Source organism: Lycium barbarum, chromosome 7 (assembly GCF_019175385.1).
Source record: "Lycium barbarum isolate Lr01 chromosome 7, ASM1917538v2, whole genome shotgun sequence".
NCBI classification, from domain to species: domain Eukaryota; kingdom Viridiplantae; phylum Streptophyta; class Magnoliopsida; order Solanales; family Solanaceae; genus Lycium; species Lycium barbarum.
Genome location: NC_083343.1, coordinates 28,814,842 through 28,836,134, shown reverse-complemented (window position 1 = coordinate 28,836,134; position 21,293 = coordinate 28,814,842). Strand labels below are relative to the sequence as shown.

Sequence of the window (21,293 nt, the reverse complement as noted above, 5' to 3'; positions counted from 1 at the left end):
AGTTTTGGAGCATGAAAACATGAAAAACTAAATGAACTTATGATAAGGATGGTGGTAGCCAGTCTAAAGGCAACTACCCCTATCCGCTCTAGGATTTCAAAAGGACCGATACACCTCAGGCTCAACTTTCCCTTCTTGACAAATCTTATAACAACCTTCTTGGGCAATACTTTCCAAAGTGCCATATCACCCTCAATGAACTCTAGATCATAGACTATCTTGTTTGAATAGGATTTTTTCCGGCTCTAAGATGTCTTGAGCCAGTCTTGGGTTACCTTTATCTTGTCGAAAGCTTGCTGAACCATCTCTGGACCCAAAAGCATCTTCTGATCAGGTTCGAACCAACCAACTGGAGAACGACACTGTCTATCATACAAAGCCTCATAAGGTGGCATCTCAATACTAGACTGGTAGCTGTTATTGTCAGCAAACTCCACCAAAGGAAACTGCTCATCCCAATACCCCCCCCCCCCCCAAAAAAAAAACATCAATGGCACATGCTCTCAACTTGTTCTCTAAGTTCTAAATAACTCGCTTCGACTGGACATCTGTCTGTGCGTGAAATGTTGTACTGATCTCAACTGTAGTACCCAGAGCCTTCTAAAAAGACTGCCAAAGCTGAGGCATAAACTGCGACCCTCTATCCGAAATAATAGAAATAGGAACCCCGTGCAACCAAACTATCTCATGGATATAGATTTGTGCTAACTGTTCTACTGTGAATATAGCCTGAAGCAATATGAAATTTTTGAATTTGATAAGTCTTTCCACAATCACCCAAACTGAATCATGTCTCCTCAAAATATGTGGCAAGCCTACCACGAAATTAGTAGTGATTCTCTCCCATCTTCACTCAGGAATAACCAAATTCTGAGCTAATCCTCCAGGTTTCTGATGCTCATACTTAACCTGTTGGAAATTCAAATGACGAGCCACATAATTGGATATGGTTCTCTTTATCCTCATCCACCAGAAATGTTTCTTCAAGTCTTGATACATCTTTGTGGCTCCTGGATGCATGGAATAATGAGAATTGCGAGCTTCCTCCATAATAGTCTGCCTCAGGTATCCACATCTGGAACACATAGCCTACCATCATGCCATAGCACTCCTATTGGAGGCGATAGTTTCTCTCTTAGTATGTCCTTGCTCACCTGCTCTTTGAGCTAAAGCAATCGACGATCCTCAAATCGATGAGCTTTGACCCCCTCAATCAAAGAAGACTGTGCAACTACATACGCAAGTATCCCTCCACAAGGCGTGGCATCAAGTCATTATGCCCTAAACTTGGGTACCCAGTACCTTACAGGATCCCGAGGGTACCATTCTGTAACTTGTGAAACCTAAATGCAATCAAATGATCTAGGCCGGCAAGGACAATCTGTAAAGTAAACTATACTAATCTAGGCCAACAAGGCCGTACTCAGAATCGTATGAAAAGGGATTACACCCATATATATATATATGCACACACACACACACACACACACACACATATCTGAACAGGCCAATAAGGCCAACGTATGTCCCTGCAAGAAACAAAACCCAAGACAAGTCATACATAATATCGAATAGGTGGCTCATGGGAGACTCATGAGGTCCATACACTACCCGAAACCATTTCCCATCGGGTTCTCAGCCATTTAGGCTTTCAATCTCAACATTTAGCCACTTCAGCTCTTATTACATGTACTTAGTCATTTCCGCTCTTATATTCTCATCACTCTGTTCTGAAAATTTTCCTTTATAACATCTGATGTTAGGTGTATATTAACTCATTTCCCCAAACAAAGCACCAGTTAGCTTTTGCGTTCCTTGTAACATAGAATATACGGAGAGAGGAATCGACACAATGAAGTAGGAAAATTGACTGAAGAAGTGCAGGAAATATTCAACAAAGAATCCCGTTCCGACCATGCTCATGGCCAGGCTAGTCTGCCAGCAGTAGTGGCAATTCTCCCATTCCCTAGTCAAAGACTTGGTTGGATGTGGGATCTACTATATGAGGATCGGTACGGACGTAGATGATATCATCAAGATCCCTCTTTTTGTACTACTAGGGATGATTAACGCCAGTTGGGCCACACTTTACCCATATTTATACCTCATTTTAGAGCTAAATATATTAAATACACCTAACTAATGTTGACTTTGAGATATGGAATTAATATGCGCTTTATCGTTAAATCTGGGTACTTTACGTTGAAAACGCTCCGTTCCAGGGGAGAAGAGATCAAACTTGGCTAAGTATTAGACAAGGACAACACGCGAGGTCCATCGCATGAAAGAGGGTTGCGGTGGCCATCACTCTGCCACCAACTAGTGAAGCTCAGTGGAACAATTCTAGTATGGAAGAAGCTAGTATCCACACGGTGTGTGTGCTGTCACACAAACGTTCATCTCCTTTAGCTCCGCATCGAGACCTCAAGTTATTCTAGAAGAAAATTTTCACCAAATATGGAAATTGTATGTACCTCATGACTCGAGAACCAAAGTGACCATATGTGGTGTGACAGGAATTGCGGCGCGAGCTATATGTGCAGTTCAATATTTCTTAAACAAGTGTGATATAGGCTTGGAAAGTACGTCTTGGACATTTCCAAAGCTTATAAATATTCCCCAAGCTCATTTTTTATTAAACAAGAATAATCTTTGCTGTAATTCGAGTATGAGTAGCTAAACTCTATAGTTATGAGGTTGTGGTATAACCATGATTATTGACGTTTGAATAGTCTTTTCATCTTAGCATATTATTCAAATACAATTATTTCTTATACTTCGATTCTTAAATGCTTGATTTCCTGCACAATAGTCGAGTTCTATCTACTATTTAACATACATGTGTTACACCTTGGAAATCCCCCGTTAATGTACAATGAATAGACTAACGAAGGGAACGATGTATACAATGTTTTAATAAGTAAGAAATAAGCATTTGATGATATTAATCGAAATCTTAAATACATTTGTGGTGAGGGAAGAAGGTTGTCAAGGAAAGCAAGGGATGCATTGTGTGTCGGGTAAGAATTACGAGTGACAAGTTAAGGATGGCGTAATTATGTCTTGCGGAAGAGTTATAATGTCCCTTAGATTACTAATGAAGTATTAAACAAGTGTCAAGAAGGTTCCATAAGGACTGGAGATCAAACGAGTGGACGAGAATGAACTTCGGAGAGCTGGGCATTATACGGCCAAACATACTGGCCGTATAAAACATACGGACCGTATGTCCAACCGTATGTTCTGCCCAGCATGAGGGTCTTAACTGGACCAAACATACGGTCCAGACATACGGTCAGTATAAAATATACGGACCGTATGTTGGTCCGTATGTTCGTGTCGGGTCAGGTTTTAAAACGATATAAGGACCCTCTCTCTCATTTAATTCATTTCATTTCCACTCTCCACACCTCAAGAACACTCTAGAATTCTCTCCACACTTCACCCAGAAGAACCCAAGAGAAATCTATGATCAACTTCATCAAACCCACAAAATCAAGTGTATGAAACATATCAAAGTTCATCTAAGCCAAGAAATCCCAATGGAAATGAGCTAGGGTTTCGGTGCAATAAGTGAATTTCCACTCAAGGATTATTCTTCCATTATCTAAGGTGAGTTTTATGATTATTCCATGTTGTTTAAGGTGTTGAAAAGTTAAAACACTTGGATTGTAGAAGAATATAGAAAATGGGTCATGAATGTGGGAATAGTGTCATTGTTGAGTAGTAGTTTGGAGTGAATTGTGAATATTGATATGTTGTGATTATAAGTATTCTATAAGTGACATTTAGAACATGGGATAAGTATTATATGTGAGAAAACATGATAGCGAACTATGACCACGATTATGGAGGAATCGAAGTGAAATTGTGAAATGTGGATAATGTAGATGAATGATGATCTTTGTGTATAATATTGTGAATGTTGTGATGGATGTTGGGAGTTGATATGTAAAGTGAGGAAAGTTATATAAACAAAGGAAATGCTGCCCAATTTTCTCTAGCATTAGTAACACGTTCATATAATCGATTAACTAATGTTGATGCGAATCCTCTTGAAGGTAGAGACGCGAGCATCGAAGGAGGATCAAGCGATAAAACTATTAAACGAAAGAGGTATGTAAGGATAGTCCCTTCTTTCTAAGGCATGACTCCTATGACATGAATCTTCTAAATTTTCCATAATCTTCCTAAATAAAGGAACTATGAGTCCATGACTGTAATGAGCTATATATGTATGAGATAAAGAAAAGAGATACGACGAGCAAGATAATGATGATGATGAGTTAAGTATAAAGAGTCTTAGAGTGAAGTAAGATGTCCATGAAGCTAATGATTCTAAGTATAGTTCCGTTGATGCTTTTCCTTGTGTACACTCACCTTAAAATGTTAGTACCTTCAAGGTGAGCTATGATGTTGATGATTACTCCATAATATAATCGGGGGTTCACAACCTTATGTCACCCCGACATAGCCATAGTTGCCTTCAAGTTCTAATGTATGTTTTGATGATAAATGTATAATGATGCTAAGTCATGATATGTCTATGAGATGTACAATAATGTAAGTTTATGTTATGCCTATGTAATGTAAGAAAATGTTAAATTTATGATTGATTATATGACGATACGATTCCACCGCACCTAGTTGGCCGGGCATGTCACCGCGAAGGCGGGCTGCTATGTTTACACCGAGCCTAGAGGGTCGGGCATTATCACCCCTAGTGGGTGGCATATGATGGTTACCCGGACGCGGGTTAACGATGATGATTTATATGATACGACGATGTATGCGCTATGATGATACATGTGCTATGATTATGTATATATGATATATGTATGAAATGTATCCATCCTTAAAAGTCACGCAGGTTTTGCCTTCACCTTATGATTTCTCTATCATGTTCATTTCATTCATGCCCTACATACTCAGTACAATGTTCGTACTAACGTCCGTTTTCTTTGGACGCTGTGTTCATGCCCACAGGTAGACATGGAGGTGATCCAGACTCGTAGAAGTTTTCAGCAGATTTACAGGAGCACTCCATTACTCCGGAGGTGCTATTTGATTTATTCTTTTGTGTGTATATATATATGTATTTTTGGTACGATGGGGTCCTGTCCTGTCCATATGTCTAGTACTCTAGTAGAGGCTCGTAGATACGCATGTGTGGGTAGTATGGTCTCACGATGTTACTATTTTATATGTATTATTATTTTGATAGCCAAAAGGCTTATGTATATGAAAGCAATTATGTTTCCAAATGAACAATTATTTTCCTATGATTGAGTATAAACTAATGAATGTACGCTAAATGAGTATGATAAGTAATGGAATGAGTGGTGCTCGGTGGTTAGCCCCGGGTACCTGTCACGGCCCCTAGTCGGGTCGTGACAAAAGTGGTATCAGAGCAGTTCAGTCCTAGGAAGTGTCTACGAGCCGTGTCTAGTAGAGTCTTGTTTATGGTGTGTTGCGCGCCACACTAATAAACAAAAGGCTACAGGGCATTTAGGAAAAATAACCATCTTTCATCTTAAGAGATCGTGCGATAGAGCGGTGTTATAAGATTTTCTCTTCTTAATAGTGTGCTATGATTTCAGAAATGCCGCCAAAGGGAAAAGCTACAGCCGCCCAGAAGGGAAAGACTACGATGAAAATGTGGGTAGAAAGAGAGCCGCCAATGAACATAGAAGAGGGCGAATCACATAATGAGGCCCCATCTAATACTTCCTCCGCCCCGCCCAATGTATAAGAACAAGGAGGAGCTTCAGCTCCAGTTCCTCCACCGGTTGCTTCGGGTCAACAAGTGACCGAGACTATCCATCTATTGACGCAGTTAGTTGCCGCCCAGGCACAGTGGCAGAATGCGAGTCCATGTGATCGGGCAGCCAGTACCAGAGCCCGTGACTTCATGAGTTTGAATCCTCCGAAAGTTTTTGGGTCGAAGCCGAATGAAGACCCGCAAAGTTTTATTGATGAAATGTTGAGGAAGTTGAATATTATTCATGCCTCCGAAACTGAATCTGTGGAGTTGGCATCTTATAGACTCCGACATGTGGCGTTATTATGGTACAATAATTGGATATCATCAAGAAAAGAGGATGCACCTCCTCCCGTTTGGCAAGAATTTGTAGATGCCTTCGTCCACCATTATTTGCCACCCGAGGTCTGCCGAGATAGAGCGAATAGGTTCTTAAATCTAAAACAAGGAAATATGAGTGCCCGGGAGTATAGCCTTCAGTTTAATTCATTGGCTAGATACCCCCCGACTATGGTGGCCGACATGGGAGATAGAGTGCATCGATTTGTGAGTGGCTTAGGGACACATTTGTTCAAAGATTGTTTGACGGCTTCGTTACAAGATGGGATGGATATTTCCCGAATTCAAGCCCATGCCCAGAACTTAGAAGGACAACAATATCCACAAAGGGGTGATCGTGATACCGATAGAAGCCAAAGCAAGAGAGCCAAATCTATGGGGGCAGGTAATGATTATAGAGGGGGATCGATGCAGACCTATTCCAGACATTCAGGCCAGTCGGTGACTAGTGCGCCTCCACGATTTGCAGATAGGAGATTTGATCGCTCCTTTCCTTAAGGACAGGGTCAGAGTTCGAGAGCTTCTGGTTCTCAATTTGGGGGTGATCATAGCCAGAGGAGACCACCAGTGCCGCGATGTATTCAGTGCGGTAAATTACATTCAGGGGTAAGTTGTCAGGGCATAGATGCTTGCTATGTTTGTGGGCAGACTGGGCACTTGATGCGAGATTGTCCCTTGAGGTATGGTAGAAGTGGGGTTCAGCCCATAGGATCAACAGCTGGTTCCTCTTTAGTGCGCCCGGTAGGACAGACTCCTCAGATTTCAGTAGGTCGAGGTAGAGGCAGAGGGGGAGCATCTACTTTAGGTGCCACTCAGCCCCGTGTGTATGCTTTAGCCGGACGACAGGATCTTGAGTCCTCCTCGGATGTGGTTACAGGTACATTATCCATATTTTCCCGCGATGTATATGCATTGATATATCCGGGTTCCACCCTATCTTATATTACTCCGTATGTTGCTGGTCGTATTGGGGTGAAACCTGAGCCAATAAAACCTTTTGAGGTATCTACTCCGGTTGGTGATCCTGTGATAGCTAGACAAGTGTATAAAAATTGTGTAATTGTGATATGCGACCGCCAGACTAAAGCTGATTTAATTGAGCTGAAAATGTTAAATTTCGATGTGATTATGGGTATGGATTGGTTAGCCTCATGTTATGCTAGTGTTGATTGCCGAATGAAGGTAGTTCGATTTCAATTTTCGGGAGAGCCCGTGCTTGAATGGAAGGGTAATACAGCATCTCCAAAAGGTAGGTTTATTTCCTACCTTAAGGCAAGAAAGATGATAGCTAAGGGATATATTTATCACTTAGTCCGAGTACATGATACCGAAGCGAAGTCGCCAACTTTCCAGTCCGTTCCGGTAGTGAATGAATTCCCGGACGTATTTCCAGATGAACTTCCAGGTCTTCCTCCGGAAAGAGAGATTTATTTCGCTATTGAAGTGTTGCCAGACACTAAGCCTATCTCTATTCCTCCTTATCGAATGGCTCCGGCAAAATTGAAAGAATTAACGGCACAATTGAAAGATTTGCTTGAGAAAGGGTTTATTAGACCCGGTTCATCACCGTGGGGAGCACCAGTCTTATTCGTGAGAAAGAAAGATGGTTCCCTATGAATGTGCATCGACTATAGGCAGTTGAATAAGGTGACAATAAAGAACAAATATCCTCTTCCGAGAATTGATGATTTATTTGATCAACTACAGGGTGCCAAGTGGTTTTCCAAAATATACTTGCTGTTAGGTTATCATCAAGTGAGAGTTAAAGAATAAGATATTCCCAAAACAACTTTCAGAATGAGATATGACCATTATGAGTTCCGGGTGATGTCGTTTGGGTTGAATAATGCTCCGGTAGTGTTCATGAATTTGATGAATAACGTATTCAGGCCTCTTTTGGATTTATTCGTAATAGTGTTCAGTGATGATATTCTGGTATACTCTTGCACAGAATCAGAACATCCAGATCATCTACTTATTGTTCTTGGCATTCTTCGAACTCGAGAATTGTATGCAAAATTTTCAAAGTGCGAGTTTTGGCTGAATTCTGTGACATTTCTGGGTCATGTTATTTCAGATGATGGCATTCGAGTTGCTACTCAGAAAATTGAAGCTGTGAAGACTTGGACAAGGCCTACGATGCCTACAGAAGTCCATAGTTTTCTGGGATTGGCAGGGTACTATACAAGGTTCGTAGAGGGATTTTCCTCTATTTCAGCCCCATTGACGAAATTAACCCAGAAGTCAGCTAAGTTTCAGTGGAATGATGCTTGTGAATGTAGCTTTCAAGAGTTAAAGGACAGATTAACCTCAGCCCTAGTCTTGACCCTTCCAGAAGGGCCAGATGGTTACGTTGTATATTGTGATGCTTCCGGTGTTGGGTTAGAATGTGTGTTAATGCAGCACGATAAAGTCATCGCTTATGCTTCGAGACAGCTACGGAAGCATGAAAAGAACTATCCAACTCATGATCTCGAATTGGCATCAGTTATTCATGCATTAAAAATATGGAGACATTACTTGTATGGTGTGCATGTTGATATCTATACAGATCACAAGAATCTTCAGTTAATTTTCAAATAAAAGGAGTTGAATCTGCGGCAGAGGCGGTGGTTAGAATTATTGAAAGATTATGATGTGAGCATTTTGTACCACCCCGGAAAGGCAAATGTAGTAGCTGATGCTCTTTGTCACGACCCAGCTAGGGGCCATGACGGGTACCCGAGGCTAACCACCGAGCACCGCTCATTCTATTACTCATCATGCTCATTAAGCGTACATTCATTAACATAATACTCATTCATAGGAAAACCATTTTTCATTTGGAAACATAATTACATTTATATACATAAGCCCTTCGACTATCACAATAATATACGTACAATAATGACATCGTGAGACCATACTACCCCACATACGTATCTACGAGCCTGTACTAGAGTACTAGACATATGGACGGGACAAGACCCCGTCGTGCCCAAAATACATATACACATATATATATATATACACAAAAGGATAAACCAAATAACACCTCCGGAATAATGGAGTGCTCCTGTAAATCTGCTGGTAGCCCCTATAGGTCTGCACCGTCTCCCTGTTTACCTGTAGGCATGAACACAGTGTCCACAGAAAAAGGACGTCAGTACGAACATTGTACTGAGTATGTAAGGCATGAATGAAATGAACATAATAGAGAAAATCATAAGACATAAGATGAAGATATAACCTACGTAACTTTTAAGGGTGGATACCTTTCATGCCTATATCATATATAATCATAGTACAGGTATCGTCATAGCGCATACATCATCGTATCATATATATATATATATATATATATATATATATATATATATATATATATATATATATATATATATCGTAGTACCGTATCTGCTCATACACATAAAGCATCATCCGTATTCGGCCACATAGTGGCTCGACAATATCCGTATCCGGCCACGTAGTGTCTCGACAATATCCGTATTCGGCCACGTAGTGGCTCGACAATATCACATACATGTCTTCCATACCCGGCCATAACATGGCTCGGTATATCTCATCATCATCATTGCCATCACATACATCTCATAAGCTTATCATAACTTTCCATAAGGCATACATTTGAATTTAAAGACAATCTATGAAAATCATGTCATATTCGTAGCGTGGACTTCGTATAAATATCGTATGACAGACTTTATAATCTCTAGACTTAGGCTCATCATTACCATCCTCACATCTATGGCATATCTCTTACCTTTATCTCATATGAAATCCTCTATGAACATAGACTCGTAATTTTTCGGGACATTGGTCATAGGACATGCATTAGAGCTTATAGACAATCTATATCAGTATCGGGGTGACATAAGGTCGAGAACCCCCGATTACATTATGAAGTGACCATATTCGTCATATCTCACCTTGAAGGAACTAACATTTTAAGGTGAGTGTACACCATCAACAACATCAAGGGATCGTAAATATGATCATTAACTTCATAGATATCATTCCTTGCTTTAGAATCTCTAGGCTTAAACTTATCATCATTATTATCACATTCATGACATATTCCTCATCTTTATTTCATAAGAAGATCTTTATCAATGTTGACTCATAGTTCCCGGAATGTAAGAAAGTCATTGAGAGGTAGGGGAAATAATATCATAGGAATCATCTAAGGATCATCATCTTCGTAGGAATGTCATTCATGAGCTTTAGGAATTCTAGACTTAGATTCATCTAGATTCATCATCAATATTGTCATGCTCGTAACATGTCTCTTTTCTTTATCTTATATGAAGCTCTTTATAATCGTAGACTCATAGTTTCCGATATGCAGGAAAAGCATGGAAAGACAGAATGATTCATGCTATAGGAGTCATGCCTTAGAAAGAAGGGACTAGCCTTACATACCTTTTCCTTTAGCTATTCTACTACTTGATCGTTCTCCTTCAATGCTCACGTCTTTACCATCAAGGGAGTTCATATTAACATTAGTTAGACGATTATAAGAACGTGTTACTATTGCTAGAGAAAATTGGGCAGCATTTCCTTTGTTTATACAACTTTCCTCATTTTCCATATCAACTCCCAACATCCATCGCAACATTCACAATATTATAAACAACAATTATCATTACCCAATTCCTACAATTTCCTCTCAAGGTCATCCATAATCATAATCATACTACAATGTTACATTCATTCTCATCTAATGTTTCTATCATGCTCTTAACATCGTTCATAACGTAATTACAATCACAACATATCAATATTCATGATTCATATCAATCTACTATTCACAATTGCCACTAATCTCATCTTTTGTAATCCATTTTCCATCTTCTTCCATAATCCAAGTGTTTCAACTTTTCAATACCTTAAACAACATGGAATAATCATGAAACTCACCTTTGAATACGTAGGAACGGGTTTTGGGTGGCAATACTTCACTTGCAGAAAACCCTAGCTTAAACTTCCAAGGGATTTCTTGACTCTAGCAACTTCAAAGAGCTTCCTTGCACTCTATTCACTTGAATTTATGGTATTAACCTTTGATTTCCCCTTGTATTCTTGAAAATGATATGTATGGAATATTCTAAAAGCTTGGAGAGAAGTGGAGAAGTGGAAAGAATGAGAAAATAAAGTGGGAACATGTATATATAGTTGCAACTTAATCAGCCCGTCGGGCATTATACGGACCACTTATACGGTCCGTATAACATTATACGGTCCGTATAAGTTTCTGTGGTTCACCACCATGGAAAACATTATTGCTGTTGGGTTATACGGACCATTTTATGGTCCATATAAAATTCCACGGTCCGTATAATGTGGTCGTGTAACTCACAGTTTTTTCGAAGTTGTCCTCGTCGTTTCGTTTGATCTCCAATCCTTACATAACCTTCTTAACACTTGTTTAGTACTTCATCAATGATCTAAACATCCCTATAACTCACCCTCAAGGCCTTACCAAACAATTCTTAACGCAATAATTTACGAAACCTTTCATAAACCCCCACTTATACTCCACTTGCCCTTACTAATCCTTATTTTTGTCAATTCATATGACTTCAAAATCTTAATGTATGCATTCTAAGACCACTAAATATCCGTTGTATAGTCTTAAGAACTTCCTGTTATCCTTAAGCTCGCATTGGTTCATTCACTACACGACGACATGAAATTTCCAAGGTGTAACACGCTTAGCCGCCGATCAATGGGTAGCCTATGTGAAGTTCCTCCGAAAAATAAAGAATTAATTCATGAGCTCTACCAGCTAGCTAATCTTGGAGTACGTTTAATTGATTGAGGTAGTGCAGGAATCGGTATTAATGATCCCACAGTTTCGCCCCTGAATATGGAAGTGAAAGAGCGTCAGTATGAAGATCCTTATTTGTGCCATTACAAAGACACATTTCATGAAAAAGAGAAGTCTCCATTTGAAATTTCTATGGATGGAATTCTTAGATACCGAGGCAGGCTATGTGTTCCGAATGTTGTAGAATTGCGCTGTCGAATTCTAGAAGAAGCTCATTATTCTCTGTATTCTATTCACCCAGGTGCAACGAAGATGTATCATGATCTCAAGCTGATATATTGGTGGGATGGCATAAAGAGAGACATAGTAGAATTTGTAGCTCAATGTCCAAATTTCCAGCAGGTGAAAATCGAACATCAAAAGCCAGGAAGATTATTGCAAGCAATGGAAATCCCTACGTGGAAATGGGAAGTGATCAATATGGATTTTATTGTGGGGTTACCTCGTTCCCGGGGCAAGTATGATTCCATATCGGTGATCGTGGACAGACTCACGAAAGCAACTCATTTTTTTCCAGTCAGAACCACATACTCGGCACAAGATTATGCAAGGTTGTATCTCAAAGAAATTGTGCGACTCCATGGTATTCCGATATCCATTATCACAGATAGGGGAGCGCAATTTACAGCCAAGTTTTGGAAATCCTTCCAAGAAGGTCTAGGTACTCAATTGAAGCTCAGCACGGCATTCCATCCGCAAACTGATGGGCAAGCCGAACATACTATTCAAACCTTGGAAGATATGCTGCGAGCATGTGTATTAGATTATGGTGGTAGTTGGGATGACCACTTACCTCTAATTGAGTTTGCATACAACAATAGCTACCATTCCAGTAACCAAATGGATCCGTATGAAGTTTTATATGGAAGGAAGTGCAGATCCCCAACTGGATGGTTTGAAATAGGAGAAGTACAGCTAATAGGCTCTGAGTTGATTCAACAAGCAGTAGAGAAAGTCAAGGTGATCCGAGATCGATTTTTGACAGCCCAAAGTCGCCTAAAATTTTATGCGGACAACTGCCGGCGAGACTTAGAATTTCAAGTTGATGATTGGGTATTCTTAAAGGTGTCACCAATGAAAGGTGTGATGAGATTTGGCAAGAAAGGAAAGTTAAGTCCTCGATATATTGGACCTTATAAGATTATCCGCAAGGTGGGTCAAGTAGCTTATGAATTGGACTTGCCTCCAGAACTTGAATCGGTCCATCACATTTTCCATGTCTCAATGCTCCGCAAGTGTGTTGGAGATCCTACGAAAATTGCTCCAATAGATGATGTTCAAGTGACAGAAAAGCTAGCCTATGAAGAAGTGCTCATTGCCATATTAGACAGGAAAGTACGAAGACTTCGAAATAAGGAAGTAGCCTCAGTTAAAGTTCTATGGCGAAATAACAACCGAGAAGAAATGACTTGGGAAGCAGAAGAGAGTATGAAATCCAAATATCGGCACTTATTTCCAGAAAAGATCCAAGATGAAACATCAGGATTATGAGGTATGTATGCTTTCTTTTTATGTATATGGGTAGTGTGTGGCCAATTTATATTGCTATTGTGTTGTGGCCCTGTGAGGCAATATTATTATGGGCTGTTGTCACAGGATGGTAATGCCATATTACAGGGGAAACTCAGGCAAAATTTTTGTAGAATCCCCGAGTGCTTAACATTCAAGGACGAATGTTCCAAAAGGGGGGGGGGGGAGAATGTTACACCTTTGAAATCCCCCGTTAACGTACAATAAATAGACTAACGACGGTCACGACGTATACAATGTTTTAATAATTAAGAAATAAGCATTTGATGATCCTAATCGAAATCTTAAAATGTGGGTCTTCACTGGACCAAACATACGGTCCAGACATACGGTCAGTATAAAATATACGGACCGTATTTTGGTCCATATGTTCGTGTCGGGTTAGGTTTTAAAACGATATAAGGACCCTCTCTCTCATTTAATTCATTTCATTACCACTCTCCACACCTCAAGAACACTCTAGAATTCTCTCCACACTTGACCCACAAGAACCCAAGAGAAATATATGATCAACTTCATCAAACCCACAAAATCAAGTGTATGAAACATATCAAAGTTCATCCAAGCCAAGAAATCCCAAGGGAAGTGAGCTAGGGTTTCGGTGCAATAAGTGAATTTCCACTCAAGGCTTATTCTTCCATTATCTAAGGTGAGTTTTATGATTATTCCATGTTGTTTAAGGTGTTGAAAAGTTAAAACACTTGGATTGTAGAAGAATATAGAAAATGGGTCATGAATGTGGGAATAGTGTCATTATTGAGTAGTAGTTTGGAGTAAATTGTGAATATTGATATGTTGTGATTATAAGTATGCTATAAGTGACATTTAGAACATGGGATAAGTATTATATGTGAGAAAACATGATAGCGAACTATGACCACGATTATGGAGGAATCGAAGTGAAATTGTGAAATGTGGATAATGTAGATGAATGATGATCTTTGTGTATAATATTGTGAATGTTGTGATGGATGTTGGGAGTTGATATGTAAAGTGAGGAAAGTTAAACAAAGGAAATACTGCCTAATTTTCTCTAGCATTAGTAACACGTTCATATAATCGATTAACTAATGTTGATGCGAATCCCCTTGAAGGTAGAGACGCGAGCATCGAAGGAGAACGATCAAGCGATAAAACTATTAAACGAAAGAGGTATGTAAGGCTAGTCCCTTCTTTCTAAGGCATGACTCCTATAATATGAATCTTCTAAATTTTCCAGAATCTTCCTAAATAAAGGAACTATGAGTCCATGACTGTAATGAGCTATATATGTATGAGATAAAGAAAAGAGATACGATGAGCAAGCTAATGATGATGATGAGTTAAATATAAAGAGTCCTAGAGTGAATTAAGATGTCCATGAAGCTAATGATTCTAAGTATGGTTTCATTGATGCTTTTCCTTGTGTACACTCACCTTAAAATGTTAGTTCCTTCAAGGTGAGATATGATGTTGACGATTACTCCATAATATAATCGGGGGTTCACGACCTTATGTCACCCCGACATAGCCATAGTTGCCTTCAAGTTCTAATGTATGTTTTGATGATAAATGTATAATGATGCTAAGTCATGATATGTCTATGAGATGTACAATAATGTAAGTTTATGTTATGCCTATGTAATGTAAGAAAATGTTAAATTTATGATTGATTATATGACGATACGATTCCACCGCACCTAGTTGGCCGGGCATGTCTCCGCGAACGCGGGCTGCATACGATTCCACCGTGCCTATATGGTCGGGCATGTCACCGCTAAGGCCTGCTGCTTACACCGAGCCTAGAGGGCCGGGCATGATCACCCCTAGTGGGTGGCATATGATGGTTACCCGGACGCGGGTTAACGATGATGATTTATATGATACGACGATGTATGCGCTATGATGATACATGTGCTATGATTATGTATATATGATATATGTATGAAATGTATCCATCCTTCAAAGTCACGCAGGTTTTGCCTTCACCTTATGATTTATGATTTCTCTATCATGTTCATTTCATTCATGCCTTACATACTCAGTACAATGTTCGTACTGACGTCCGTTTTCTTTGGACGTTGTGTTCATGCCCACAGGTAGACATGGAGGTGATCCAGACTCGTAGAAGTTTTCAGCAGATTTACAGGAGCACTCCATTACTCCGGAGGTGCTATTTGATTTATTCTTTTGTGTATATACATATATGTGTGTATTTTGGGTACGACGGGGTCCTGTTCCGTCCATATGTCTAGTACTCTAGTAGAGGCTCGTAGATACGCATGTGTGGGTAGTATGGTCATACGATGTTACTATTTTATATGTATTAGTATATGAAAGCAATTATGTTTCCAAATGAACAATTATTTTCCTATGATTGAGTATAAACTAATGAATGTACGCTAAATGAGTATGATAAGTAATGGAATGAGTGGTGCTCGGTGGTTAGCCCCGGTTACCCGTCATGGCCCCTAGTCGGGTCGTGACAACATGCTTGGAAAAAATGTTGTTAGATTAGAGAAGAAGTAAAGAGAGTGTGGTTTGATTCCCTAAACTAGGGCAAGGATTTGCGACTAGATTATAAATATACTTAGTCACCCCATTAAATTAAATACCATAAATGAATTGTGTTTTTAACAGCTCAATTCCATGGAAATATAGGCAGCGAACTGTTTTGAAAAGCCAAGTAGTAGTTCAGAAGAATACTACAAGAGTTAATAATCTGGTTAATTAGTAATCATGAATAAAAATGCTAGGGAGAAATACTAACATGACTCAATATAATTGGTAAACCAATCACAACCTTGGAATACTCATCTTTCTGTGTTAAATCCAAGCTTTAAACCAACGTTCGTGACAATTTTTAGCGTACTTAATTAGTTTTTTAATTTTTGTAGTAGTTCGTAAAACAAAACAACCTTTTGTGGAAATAATTTTCTTAATTGGTGTTAATAGTGAACTCTAGTTCAACCATTGATCATAAGTTTCTATGGGTACGATATCCCGACTTAACAGTCACTATATTACTTGAGGACCACGTGCGTTTGTGCGTGCTTTTGGAAATACCTTGCGCTTTCATAAATCTTTGACCTATCTCAATCTATTCAAATTCGAATGCTACATTAGCATCCGAATCCATAGTCACCCATATTTTTATATTACAAATTTAGACCCAAAAATTTACTTAAAAAGGCAATCCTAAGTGTTAGATTGCACGACCTACTTCCTATACTATGCGTAACAATTTTTGCGTAAGAAAGGAACATGTGACTGTACTTGTTTATACTAGCGTCTTTGCGGAATAATAAACTGCAGATAAGTAAAAGATACACGATATTTATGTGGAAACCACCAGGCTCAAAAGGTAATAAAAATCACGACCTACAGACCTGTAGGATTCCCCCAACTTCACTATAGCAATGAGCCAACTGCAAGTTACAATTACAACCTCTGTAATCTAACTCCTATCTCGGCCTTGCTACCCAAACTCTAACTAGCAAGTTATCTCCAAGGAGTAAACTTCCAACTTAGAGTTACACTGCTTTGTATCTACCTTTTATGCTTATTAGTAAGCGGATAAAGAGACAACTCAATAAATCAAACCTAATACACAAATATAGACTTCAGAACTGGGAAACATTTTAGTAAAACAGCTCCATCGATCCTTCTCTGTGTACTAGAGATGCAATCCTGTATTCTTGAATATGCTAGATAAATCTTTTGACAGCACAATATTCTAAACACTCTCTTTGTGGATGCACAAACTTCTTCTTGGAAAAACATGCGTATTTATAACATTAAAGCTCCGCAAGTCGGTTAACACAAAACACTTTCCTAGTCGATCAATGACATGTAATAAGGTTTGTGGTAGTATTTGGATTCTTGACTTGTTGAGTCCACTCCTTGTACGTGTAATAGGCTTACTAATCCCTACAAATATGGCAAGGAATCTTTCATACTTGACCCCCAAGTTCTTTTCATAAGACTCCAAATCCTAGCTACTATAGGACTTGCCCTGGAACATGTTCACAAACCTGTTTCATCCACCTGGTTCATCTGCCTTAAAATCTATGCACTGTCTAAGATAGAACATTTTCTCAAACCTATTTCATCATCCCTTTCACATCCATACTTCTGACTTCTTCTTGAGTCTTCTTTTGGTATGGATAATGGAATATGTTGACAGACTTGCTTTATAGATCATGTGTAGCTCTGTATCTGGCTTCTTCACATGCATCTACTCATTGCTAGAATAAATCATGTCTTTAACCTAGACTCACTCTTTGACTTCTAATTTTGTTCTTGCTCTGTTATGGAAAATGTTTGTAGACCTGGTTCACATGCTTTGTCTTGCAACCTCTTTAATTGATCAATTTCTTCCTTCTGAACGTTGTCTTCTGAGTCTGAGTCACTTCACCTCTCATCTTCTTCATTGTCTCACCACTAGTGGTTATTCATCCTCTACACTTGAATCCTCTACTATACTTGCTAACTTGTTTGATATAGAACAGTTTGCATACTTGTTCTATTTCTTTAATTTAACTGCACCTTTTACAGAGTCATCATCTCCCCTGCTCTGCACGTATGTATATGGACCATTCATTGTCTCTCTGTTCTGCACTGTCTTCGTACTAGCACGCGCACACACACACACACACACACACACACACACACAGATATATATATATATATATATATATATATATATATATATATATATATATATATATATATATATATATATACATATCTGGAACCTGTTTGTTCATGTGTCTGGATCTGTCTCTTCTGTTTTATTGCAATAGAACATGTCCTTGGACCTGTTCTTACCATCCTATGTTGGCTGCTTCTTCAGACCTTTTATATTGTTTGGAAATTCATCACATTATCTTCATGGCTTTATCCCAACCATTGATCATGTTTATTCAATTTTAACATCTATCTAGACCTGGTTTATTCACCGTGTTTTCTCCTTTGGAACAATACTATTATTTCTTCATCTGTTTTAGTTCATTTTTCATCATGCTTCGCAAACTGGTTTTCTTGTTCCAAGTTTAAGCCTTGTCAATCATCAAAACTTCATCTATGGCTTTAGGCTAACAATCTCCCCTTTTTAGTGATGAGAAACATTAACTGTCATGTCCATTTGTATATCCAAATTTTAAAGGTAAATCAGGTTAACATTAGTCAAAAAGCATTAATGCATAAGTTAATTAATCTTCCCCCTTTTGGCGTCATTAAAACATTAATATCAAGGTGATTAAGTAATTTTCAATATTAAACTCATGGCCACCGGGGCTATCACATATGCACAAAATAAGAACAGTCACTCATTCCAGTCAAAGCATTCGAGTCACATAGACGAGGCACAGATGTACAAGATATACATAGTTAATCAACAATCCTTTTATTCACAACAGCAGATATAATTTCAGTCTCTTTATTACAGTTTAAATACATCAGATCATTTAGGCTGGACTGAGAATTTTGATGCTAAGAATTGTTACATACAACCCAATTTTCTGGGCACCTTCTTAGCAGTTCTATCTAGGAGATGTGGAGAGGCTTTTAACTCTAGAGGTAGTGTGAATGGCAGGACGAGAGCTCATCAAATATTTTTCTTTCTCCTTGATCTGAATTTCAACCCGATATTTGATAAGACATATAAATTTATGCCCCTCAGAATACCTTCGGGCAGTGGCAGCTCAATTATTCAGATCGTGCTCCTTTATTTCATCCTTCCTTATTTCTTCACGAACCCTAATTCCTTCATCACTCATTTTTCCCATTAACCTGACAATGTCAATCTGAACCAATCTTGCTATCTCAACCAGTTCTTTTTCATGAAGAGTCATTACTTTACTCATTTTTCATTAATTCTTCTCTCTCTCAGATATTTTAACCCATTCCCCCTTACTATGTGCTCCAACTAATTTTCTTCTTTCTTTCACCTATTCTGTAGGTATATTCATGTATATGATCGAAAGATGTGGTTTAGGGAAAGAGAACTGGAGAGTATACTCTTTGAATTTGAGTTTTTGTGAGTCATGGGAAATGGTTACTCAGAGGATGTAGACATTTTAAGAATTCTGATTTGGTTTCAAAGTGAAGTCTTGATGTAAGTGAGGTAGTTTGTGGCTGGTTTAAATAGTTGTGATAATGGAAGTAAAGTGGTGTGAACAGTCACTTGAAAAGTCTCCTTAGGAAAGAATGATAATTTGACTGAGATAGGTTTTCAAGAAGGTCATCATGCCTTATTTTTCACTTCTCAACATACACTTAATGACAACTATAGTTGGCTATGATAATAACAAGAGGTTTTTTGAGGTTTTCCATGATCTGAGTAGTTATTTGACTACAAGAGATAGAATGTAAACCTGATGTGTAAATGACTAACCATATGCAATCTTTAATATTAACCCTAGTTCTGTGACAGTCACTATGTTTGACTTTAAAGAGACATGAACCTATTATCGAATAGGACACACAACTAGATGTGCAAGACTAAGTAAGATATCTTAATTACCTTTATAACCACACAGTCTAAGACAACTGTTTTAGCCAATTTTAGGGAACAATATGAAGCTTTAATCATTCTCAATACTAATCATAATTATTCCTCTTCACCCCTTTTAGTCATTACTTCTATATAATCAACAAGGGGAACTTTTTAGTATATTATTATCGTTTGTGTATACTACATAACGTGTTGTAGTCCTCTGATGTCCTTCTTTGTTGATGTTCTATTGAGGAATTGATTGCCTTATCACTTTTCTAGATCAAGTTGAACTACTTGCTCCGTTTGATTATCTTCGTTCCATTAGATGGAACAAGTTCATCGACCTATTTCATGGTCACCTGAGTACCTCCCATTTTGAGTATGTTCTTCTCTTTCAGCTTGTTGCACTCTTCTTTTCTCTTCTTCTTGTCACTTATCTCTACTCTATCATTATCCTCTAGTGGATCCCATCTTTCTTCAGAGTTCTGTATTCCTTCCCCCCCCCCCCCCCCCCCCTCTCACATTCAGCGCTGGGTGATTCCCTGATTTTATCCTTCCCTTTTGTATGATAAGAGTGACTAGAATTTTTGATATGTTCCTGTTGTAAGATCTTAAGCAAGCCTTGGCCTGTATCATTATTTTGCTTGCCTTCTGTCATTCTTTCCTTCATAGATGATCAGAAGTTTGTCTTTCGACCCTTACCTGTCTTGGGTCCCTTTCTTTTGCCTTTCTTTTTTGGGTGTCTTTTCTTTCTGTTTGTCTCCCCTGTATTTTTTTCTACATCTTCCAGCTTTGTCCCTCTTAGAATAAATTCGGCATCTACGGTTAGCTTTAGAGTTTTAGCTTGGAAGGTTGTTATAGTTGAGCCAAGTTTAGCAACATGTTCCCTCAGTGGGCTATTTTCCCTATTCGTTTTATTTTTGCTCTTCTTTATGCTCCTAGACCCCTTTGTTAGCCTGGCAATGGTCCCAAGTAGCTCAGCTCTTTCATTGCTCATGTCTTGACACCTCTCACTCAACTTTGCTACCAGTGTCATGAGCTTGTCTCTAGGAATATCATTAAGCCTTCTAAGATCAAGGGTACCTTCTCAGATATACTTCTCAATGCTAGAGTCTGAATCTTCAACAGCTGTGAGAGCCTTGTAATTTTCTTCCACCAATTCTTTCTTGGACCTTGATCTCGATGTTGCTGTTATGGGTTCCTTTCCTTTTGCTTTCCACATTGAGCAATTCTCATTCTTGGAGTTTGATTGTCTGTAGACTTCATGGGTTTGTGTAAGCAAGTCCCAGATTTCCTTTGCGCTTGAGCATCCCTAGACTATATGACACTGATCTATCCCAATCTACATTGTAAAA

General features: G+C 38.8%; 1 protein-coding gene across 1 annotated transcript; it reads right to left on the bottom strand.

Annotated features, from left to right (window-relative positions):
- Window positions 1–245: 245 nt before the first annotated feature.
- On the bottom strand, window positions 246–1,050 carry LOC132601438 (uncharacterized). The gene is made up of 2 exons (XM_060314517.1): window positions 854–1,050; window positions 246–414 (listed from the first exon to the last, which is right to left on the bottom strand). Exons 1-2 carry the CDS (start codon window positions 1,048–1,050, stop codon window positions 246–248), a joined length of 366 nt encoding a protein of 121 aa, XP_060170500.1.
- Between the last annotated feature and the right edge of the window lie 20,243 nt (window positions 1,051–21,293).

Coding starts and splice junctions, on each gene's coding strand:
- LOC132601438 (XM_060314517.1), bottom strand. CDS start 1,050: ATGGAGGAAGCTCGCAATTCTCATTATTCCATGCATCCAGGAGCCACA. Junction 415..853: donor CAGAATTTGGTTATTCCTGA/GTGAAGATGGGA, acceptor TGACAATAACAG/CTACCAGTCTAGTATTGAGA.